The sequence below is a fragment of the Sprattus sprattus genome (genome assembly GCF_963457725.1).
Source record: "Sprattus sprattus genome assembly, chromosome: 5".
Classification (NCBI taxonomy): domain Eukaryota; kingdom Metazoa; phylum Chordata; class Actinopteri; order Clupeiformes; family Clupeidae; genus Sprattus; species Sprattus sprattus.
Window position 1 is genome coordinate 5,264,111 of NC_137924.1, and position 10,000 is coordinate 5,274,110.

General features: G+C 43.4%; 1 protein-coding gene across 1 annotated transcript; it reads left to right on the top strand.

Annotated features, from left to right (window-relative positions):
- Window positions 1-1,895: 1,895 nt before the first annotated feature.
- Window positions 1,896-8,225, top strand: LOC308365958 (E3 ubiquitin-protein ligase TRIM35-like; the record flags this gene model as incomplete). Its single annotated transcript, XM_080839593.1, has 5 exons — window positions 1,896-1,973; window positions 3,608-3,838; window positions 4,376-4,398; window positions 4,484-4,602; window positions 7,675-8,225. The coding sequence occupies 5 exons, from the start codon at window positions 1,896-1,898 to the stop codon at window positions 8,223-8,225; spliced, it is 1,002 nt and encodes a 333-aa protein (XP_080695719.1).
- Window positions 8,226-10,000: the final 1,775 nt, after the last annotated feature.

Below are 10,000 nucleotides of genomic sequence, written 5' to 3' on the forward strand. Positions count from 1 at the left end.
TAATGTCAGCCTTCAGTAGGGCCCAGGTTAAAGAATACAGACGTTTCCCTTTGATAATGTCACTGAAAATCAGACACACTGGATGTGCTGAGAGCGTGTACACTGGAGGTGTCATTCACAGCACAGACAGCTCTCTGTGTATCTGTGAAGGAATGGTTCTGCAGTAGGAATGAGATCAGAAAGACATTTCTGTAGATAGTGGAGGAAAAACACTGACTTTAAGGCCTGTTTATGACTGTAAGGTAGAGCTCACTCATCCAGGTACTTTGACCTCTGATCCTCAAGACAAGGAGGCAGTAAAGAACTGTTTATTGGAGGACTATTGTGAGACTGACCAATCAGCTCTCTGCTCCTCCCAATCTGTCAGGTATCTGACTCTCCTTTTTTGAAGGAGGAAGTAAAGCTCAGTGACAGACGGCTGCCCTGTACGGCATAACAAGTGCGTACATTAACCTTTGGGAAAGAAATACCACAACTACTTGTGTTTTGTTTTCAAAAACAAGTTGGAGAGGTGGACCTGCTTACTGATTGAAAAGTTAAAAATGGAATTGATGGTTTTCAAACCTGAAGAAATCTTAATGTGTTAAGCGTTAAAATATATAGTTGGAGACCATTGCAGTTCTTCCAATTCTTCTACCTTCAGTGAAAGTTATTAGGGGTTGAAGGAGAGGATGGCGGCAAGGCTGGAAGAGGATCTTTCCTGTCCGGTGTGTTTTGAAATCTTCAAGAACCCAGTTCTTCTGTCATGTAGTCACAGTGTGTGTAAAGACTGTCTGCTGACGTTCTGGGAAACCAAAGGATCCAGAGAATGTCCAGTCTGCAGGAGAAAATCATCAAAGGACGGGCTTCCCCCAAATTTGGCTTTAAAGAACCTGTGTGAGACTTTCTTACAAGACTGGCAACACGCGTCTTGCCGTCTTCACAAACGAAAACTTGATTTATTCTGTCAAGAGGATCAGCAGCTTGTGTGCCTAATGTGTCGAGACTCAAAATTACACCAAGATCACATCTTCCGTCCTATCGGTGAAGCAGCAATCAATGTTAAGGTACGTTTCTTTAGTCTAAATATGACGCTTAACAGGTTCCTTCGCCCTGTACGTACACTTAGACTCCCCCAGCCAACATTTTAGACTCACTTGTGTTATGTCATACACTGTATGCTGTTTGTGTCTGAAGTACTGCCAGTTTGCCACCATTTACTGCTGTCCAGATAACGTCATGTTGTTAATGTTCACATGTCTCACCTAGGAGCAGGATTACTCACGTGTATAGATGCTATGTCCATAAGCTTATGTGAACAGACATGTGCTCATGTTAGGCGCACACACACACACACACACACACACACACACACACACACACACACACACACACAAACTTGCATGCGCACACACTCTCTCTCTCTCTCTCTCTCTCTCTCACACACACACACACACACACACACACACACACACTCACACTCACAAGCTCATGTAATCGCACACTTCATCCAGTCTCGTTCACCTGACATTGAATGTGTGAGTAACAACAGCCTGCTCAGGTCTGTGTTGATTGCAATCTGGTAGTATGAATAGAGTAGGCTACAGTACAGAAATACTCTACATTAAAGTAGTAGGGATAGAGTAGGGTAGGCTACAGTACAGAAATACTCTACATTAAAGTAGTAGGGATAGAGTAGGGTAGGCTACAGTACAGAAATACTCTACATTAAAGTAGTAGGGATAGAGTAGGGTAGGCTACAGTACAGAAATACTCTACATTAAAGTAGTAGGGATAGAGTAGGGTAGGCTACAGTACAGAAATACTCTACATTAAAGTAGTAGGGATAGAGTAGGGTAGGCTACAGTACAGAAATACTCTACATGAAAGTCATCCATTCATTTCAGGAGGAACTCATGGTCAAACTGCGTGAGAAGCAAAAGGACTTTGAGAAGGCTAAAGACACCTGTTATCAAATAGCTGAGCATATTAAGGTGAGTGGGATATGCTGCCATGGTGTACTGTGATGCTAATGCTACATACATTCTCTCTATGACCTCTATATGGAACCCAAAATCATTACTTTATGTGAAGTCCCTGTTTTATTTAACATTTTTACACAAAATCCATTAAATAACAGTTTTTAGTTCCCTAATTTCCACAAACAATTAACCTTGGTATTTAGACTGCACATGCATGTTAAATGCTTAAGATTATGGTTTATTCATGATGAGTTATTTAATAGGTAGTCTTTTGATGACTGAACTGAATCATGTTAGTTAACCAGGAAATTATTAAGGAAATTCATTGGGAAAATATCAACATTCAATCAACATAAGAAATATTCACTGCTGGAGTTAAATCTATATTGAATGTTTACTAGACGAGTTAATTACTGTCTTTAACTAGTGAAGTTGATTACAGTCTTTAACTAGTGGAGTTGATTACTGTCTTTAACTAGTGGAGTTGATTACAGTCTTTAACTAGAGGAGTTGATTCCTGTCTTTAACTAGTGGAGTTGATTACTGTCTTTAACTAGAGGAGTTTATTACAGTCTTTAACTAGAGGAGTTTATTACTGTCTAAAATGTAATGTTTCCATGTCACAGGATCCCTGAAGTCTGTCAGACATACAGCACAACCCCACACCACATCTGTGCTAAATCTCAGCCTTTAACTCCATTTCCAATTTCATCAAACGCTCTTCATAAAACATTACACACTTTCTAAGACAGAAACAAACAGGCAGTGAATGTTTGTGTGCCTTTTTTAAAGCAGCGCCCTTCAAAATGCAAGACTTACTGTATATACCAGTTCCAAAGGAGGACATTGGTTGTGATGTTGATGAGCCGTCAATTACGGGCTGTGGTTTGGGGCAGAGATCTGTAACTCCACATAGGATGGTCAAACAGACATGTAAAGTAGTCTACCCAAAGCGTAACTGCATTTTTCTCAATCTGCCATGAACATTGTGAATGTTTCTTCTCCAAAAGCTCACATAAAGCTACAAAAAATACATATTCTTGGTGAGGACTTGTTCACTGTGTTTGCACCAAATTTCACAATCAGGTGAGGTGAAACATCCAACAACTTGATTGACACTTTATAAGACAGGGCAGGACTTCCTGTTACAGATCCCCTCACGATTCCTGATTTATTCTCCTGTCAGTGATTCTCCCTATAACTGTAGTCCTATTTTAAGGCAAAATCCTGGGACCCGTCTCACTGTAACTTCTCTAATTAGTGTGGATGTGTGTGTGTGTGTAGGTGTATCACACTAGTGTGTATTTAGTGAGTGAAAAAGTAACAACATGAATAGGCTAGTTGTGTTTGCCATTCAGAAAAGGGATCAATGGGTTGGAATGCAGTGATTCAGTTTGGAACAGATTTGTGGTCTTTTGCATTGTGTGTGTGCAGTTTTGCAAAACTATACAGAAAATGTGTGAAGGAAAACATTATTATACATTAAGTACATTTGATTAAAGGATTAAAAAAAAGTTACTTTATAAGTGAGCTCTATTTTATTTGCTTTTTTAAATGTTAGTTTTCAGGTGATGCTTTCAGAATATTTAAAGTATGAAAGACACTATCTTGCAGTAAAAGGGTTGATATGACTTGATTTTACCCAGACTCAGGCCAAACACACAGAGAGGCAGATCCAGAAGGAGTTTTGGGACCTTCACCAGTTTCTACGAGATGAAGAGGCAGCCAGGATAGCTGCACTAAGGGAGGAAGAGGAGCAGAAGAGTCAGATGATGAAGGAGAAGATTGAGAAGATGAGCAGAGAGATCTCATCTCTTTCAGACACAATCAGAGCCATAGAAAAGGAAATGGAAGCTGATGACGTCACATTCCTGCAGGTAAGAAAAAAAAAGTTTTTTTATCTTTAATTATGATACTGGATTTAAAATGTGTACTATTCTAATATGTGTGTGTGTGTGTGTGTGTGTGTGTGTGTGTGTGTGTGTGTGTGTGTGTGTGTGTGTGTGTGTGTGATATAACAGGAGGCATGTAAATGTTTATTTTGTTACCAATTATCAATGTGTGTTATGTATGTGTGTGTGTGTGTGTGTGTGTGTGTGTGTGTGTGTGTGTGTGTGTGTGTTACGGTATGTGTGAATGTTTGTGTGTCTGTGTATGAGTGTGTGTGTGTGTTGTGTGTGTGTGTTGTGTGTGTGGGGGGGGGACTCAGGTACCTCATCATGTTGGACCTTCTTCAGGCAGAACATGCAGCTCCCGTAGGCCCTAATGTAAAATGTGTGCGTGTGTGTGTGTCTGTGCCGGTGTTATGTGTATGTGTGTGTCTGTTGCCAGGGTACTGCTTAATAACAAACTGCTTAAACAAGTGTCTAATAAATGTATTCAATATACATATTCCCTCCTTTATCATTTCACAGAACTACAAGAGCACAGTGGAGAGGTGAGTGTTCTGCCTCCTGTCTCTCTCTTCTCTGTGGTTCTGAACCCAAACCCACAGCAGCACTGACTCCTGAATGTTATTCCAGAGCCCAGTGCACACCGCAGGATCCAGAGAGGGTTTCAGGAGCTCTGATCAATGTGGCAAAACACCTGGGCAACCTGAAGTTCAGAGTCTGGGAGAAGATGCAAGAGATTGTTCAATACAGTAAGTGTATTTATCCCTTTCAAACACAAAACACACACACACACACTCAAGCACAGAGGGAGACGAAGAGAGAAGAGATCAACAGAGATGCCAAGCGGAAGGGGGAACTGGAGGAGAGTGGAAGTGATGAAGAGTTTGAGACGAAGGTCTACCGGTGAAAAAGAAAAAGTCTTAAGTTCAGCTCACACTTGAGGTCCTGGGAGATGATGGTGCCCAGGAAGTGTAGCTGGAGGTTCAGATCTACAGGGAGAAGAGTAGAGGGGGAATGAACGCAGCCTTGAGGGGAACCAGTGCTTATGGTCAGGGAGTCAAATACATGCTTCCCCAGCCTCACGTGTTGCATCCTGTCAGACAGGAAGTCTGTGATCCACCTGCAGGTGGAGTCAGGCACACTCAGCTGGGAGAGCTTGTCCTGTAGCAGAGCTGGGATGATGGTGTTGAAGGCAGAGCTGAAGTCCACAAACATAATACTGGAGTAGGAAAATGTCAGTGATGGCTTTGAGGTGGAACAGCGCAAGGCGCTTAAATGACTTTATCACCACAGAGGTCAGGGCGACGGGTCTTTAATCATTGAGTCCAGTGATCTTTGTTTTTTTGGGGACGGGGATGATGGTGGAGGCCTTGAAGCAGGCTAGTAAGTGGCATATCTCCAGTAAGTTGTGGCATGTCTGTGAACACCGGAGACAGCTGATCAGCACATTGCTTCAGGATGGAGGGAGAGAGAGTCTGGCCCGGCTGCTTTGCGGGGTTCTGTCTCCTGAAGAGTCTGTTTACTGTTTACGGAGTCGTCACTGTGAAGGGGGAGGTGGGAGGGGGCTCTGAGGTGGGCAGCTGTGGAAAGGTGCAGGCCTTTGCTATGGTGGGGGAGGTGCAGTTGATGGGCTGGAGCTGCTGGTGTTGGAGTTTCTCAGAGCACAGTCGTTAAGCTTCTTCTCCTTGCTAAACCTGTATTTCGACTTTATAAACCTGTCTCTGTCCCCACTCCTGAACGTTTCTTCCTTCTCCAACCTCAACTCTGAGTTTAGCTGTGAACCAGGTTTTTGCATTTTTATAACTCACCCAGGTGCACAATGGAACACAGCTGTCCTCACAGAAGCTGATATATGATGTCACAGCCTCTGTGTACTCATCCACACTGTTGGTAGCAGTCCTGAAAACCTCCCAATCGGTACACTCCAAGCACGCCTGAAGGTCCTCCACAGCTTCACTGGTCCACTGCTTTGATGTTCTCACAACAGGTTTACAGGGCTTTAGTTTCTGCCTGTATGCAGGAATAAGATGGACCATGAGGTGGTCTGACGGTCCCAGTGCAGCCTGGGGGACGGTGTGATAGGCACTGCTTACTGTGGTGTAACAGTGATCTAGAAAGTTCTCCTCTCTGGTCGAGCATTAAATTAATTGTCTGTTTTTGGGGAGTTTGCGGGTAAGATTCTCCTTGTTAAAGTTATAGAGAACAATAACTAAGGAGATCGGTTTTGTCTGCTCCACAAACAATATCTGGCCGGCGAGCATGGGCTGTGCCTCTTACACACACAAGTTCAAGTTCATACACGCACACACACACACACACATACACAAACACACACACAGACAGAGGCACACACACACACACACATCTCCCCTACTAGAGCTCATAGTGTCTCTGCTTCTTCTCACATAAGGCGAGCAGGCACATGCAGGGGTTAAAGTGGGCCGGAACGCTCGGGTACTCAGTGCCGACACCTCAGATAAATTAATAAATAAATGGATTCTTTAAAAAAAAAAAAAAACATTTTTTTTTTTTTCAATGTTAAGGCCAGTCTCGTCTCGTCGCGAATCTTTGGTCTGAACCGGCCTGCTCGCGCTCCTTCTGAAGGAGTTCATCAGCGTCTCGATCAAATCAAAACGTAATATCATCCCCTAGCCCCGCCTTGTTCATCCCTCTGACAAACACGCTTCGCGCGAAAAAAAAAACAGTTAACCTGTCAGTTCAGTTGAGAGCGCGACACTTTGCGGTAAGTGTTTAGACTGTTCCAGTCAGAGCGAGTGCATGTTGGAGTCCAAGGTGAAGTAGTAAGCTACAGTCTAACGTCTATATTTTAAATAGGGCAACAAAACATACAGTTTATTTCCTTTTTTTCTTTCTCTGTATGGTTCCATAATAAACAATTACAAGCTCAGGGGCTGGAAGTTTCCATTTTCTGTTAAAAAAACACGTATGGGAACACAAGTGTAAGAGTAGTAGATTTACAGTAGCCTAGGCTCATTTCTTCTGCTCCATTTCATGTAGCCTAATCAGTATTTTTTGTATCATTTTTTTAATGATAAAGAGCTCTGTAACCTTGCGTGGTGGATGGGTGTGACCGGCATGTTTGCAGTAGGCCTGTCGCCATTCAGAGAGAAGAACTACAGTATATCACTATACTGTATATGTAGCCTACTAAAGAACTAAGTGGTTTACAGCATAAACATCTATCTACTATAGGCCAACATTCTAAAATGTGTGAATCGCTTAAATGCTATGAGTTTCAAATCTAAATGTCAGCACTAATTGTTCATTTCCAGCTGGCCAAAATTTTCTCATGGAACCAAATAGGGGCCCAAAGGCCCATGATCCATCCCTGCTTTAAGTCTTTGGTTAGACCTCCTCATATCACTGTAATTAAAAAAATATAGGAATGGGTGATTTCAACGCCGCCGCCACCAGATCCACCAAATACCCCCCGCCGCCACGGCCGTCGCCAGATCCACCAAATACCCCCCCGCCGCCGCCACCACACCGGAAAATAGAGTACCCCCACCTACCAAATCCCACTTTAACCACTGGGCACATGTACACTCGCACACACATACAATGAATCTTTGGAAGCACACCAATTATATTACCAATGAATATTAGGCTAAAACATGAAATGGCCTGCCTTCTGACATAAGCCATGCCCACCTCTGGCCTTCTATCTGAACCCAGACCCAAAGACAGATCATTTTGTTGGTTTAACAGATACAGATAGTGACCTCCTAGTTTGTATATGTGTATGTATCTGTTTTTGTATGCTCTTTCCACCTAAACCATTTGTGTTTCTCTCTCTGCAGCTCCTGTGACTCTGGATCCCAACACTGCAGCAACATTACTCATCCTATCTGAGGATCTGACCAGTGTGAGACGTGGTGATGAGAGACAGCAGCTTCCTGATAACCCAGAGAGATTTGATAAGTATGCCAGTGTCCTGGGCTCTGAGGGCTTTAACTCAGGGACTCACTGCTGGGATGTGGAGGTTGGAGAGAACACATGGTGGATTGTGGGTGTGATGAGAGAGTCTGTCCAGAGGAAGGGACACTATAACTCAATGAGTGGACTGTGGTATGTGTATTATAAAGATGGTAAATATAAAGCATGTTCTACACCACAGCCCTACACTCTCCTCACAGTGAAGCAGAAACTCCAGAGGATCAGAGTGCAGCTGGACTGGGACAGAGGAGAGCTGTCATTCTCTGACCCTGATAATAACACACACCTACACACTCTCACACACACTTTCACTGAGAGAGTGTTTCCATACTTTAATGTTGCCTGTAAACTGTCTCCTCTGAGGATGTTACCAGTGAGAGCTTCAGTGAAAGTAGAGCAGCATAGCAAGAGATGATGTCACTTCCTTTTGGCAGGTTAATAAAAAGCTTTTATTGTCATTGTAGTTGCAGGCTATTAAAATGTCTGCATGCATTATTATTTTTGAATAACCTGATCTGTGGCTACTGCCTTAAAAGTACCCATAGGTAGATGAAGAAGCACATGATCTGATGTGTGTACAAATATTCCACACAGAAATATTATATGAATAATATTATTATTTTTCTTGATTATAAATGGAATGGAGAATCTGAAGTGGTAGGCCTACCGCCATAATCCATGTGTTAAGAGTATTTTAATTCAATATGATTTTCTAAAGAGAATAATATTGTACTTTATTTTCCAAACAATAACTGAAGTTGGTGAATGTAGCCATAGTTTACTAACAACCTTTTGAATAACTGAGGTCCTGAAACAGTGGAGCAGCTCAGCTTCAGCTTCATTAGTCTGATCAGACTCTGAGGTCCTGAAACAGTGGAGCAGTTCAGCTTCAGCTTCATTAGTCTGATCAGACTCTGAGGTCCTGAAACAGTGGAGCAGCTCAGCTTCAGCTTCATTAGTCTGATCAGACTCTGAGGTCCTGAAACAGTGGAGCAGCTCAGCTTTAGGACTGTATGAGAACAAACTGAATAAAACCTGTTTGAATGGGTTTGTCATTTATATGATGATATTCTTTCTTTTTATCTTGAATGATGCGCCTTGAGACAATTTTATTGTTTTTGAGCTGTACAGAAATAAAATAAAATTGAATTGAATTGAATTGGCCAATATTGTCTTTTGTGTTTTATGTCATCTGCTTAGAGCTGTGGCTAATAAACACTGATGCTGACAAATGGGATCTTGTGGCAAAACTCTTTAACAAAATATCCTTTAATATTCATCCAGCATAACCACACTGTCCTCATCCTGCATAACCACACTGACTTCATCCAGCATAACCCCACTGACCTCATCCAGCATAACCCCACTGACTTCATCCAGCATAACCCCACTGACCTCATCCAGCATAACCCCACTGACCTCATCCAGCATAACCCCACTGACCTCATCCAGCATAACCCCACTGTCTTCATCCAGCATAACCCCACTGACCTCATCCAGCATAACCCCACTGTCTTCATCCAGCATAACCCCACTGACCTCATCCAGCATAACCCCACTGACCTCATCCAGCATAACCCCACTGACCTCATCCAGCATAACCCCACTGACCTCATCCAGCATAACCCCACTGACCTCATCCATCATAACCCCACTGACCTCATCCAGCATAACCCCACTGACCTCATCCAGCATAACCCCACTGACCTCATCCAGCATAACCCCACTGACCTCATCCATCATAACCCCACTGACCTCATCCAGCATAACCCCACTGACCTCATCCAGCATAACCCCACTGACCTCATCCAGCATAACCCCACTGACCTCATCCAGCATAACCCCACTGACCTCATCCAGCATAACCCCACTGACCTCATCCAGCATAACCCCACTGACCTCATCCAGCATAACCCCACTGACCTCATCCAGCATAACCCCACTGACCTCATCCAGCATAACCCCACTGACCTCATCCATCATAACCCCACTGACCTCATCCAGCATAACCCCACTGACCTCATCCAGCATAACCCCACTGACCTCATCCAGCATAACCCCACTGACCTCATCCATCATAACCCCACTGACCTCATCCAGCACAACCCCACTGACCTCATCCATCATAACCCCACTGACCTCATCCAGCATAACCACACTGACCTCATCCAGCATAACCCCACTGACCTC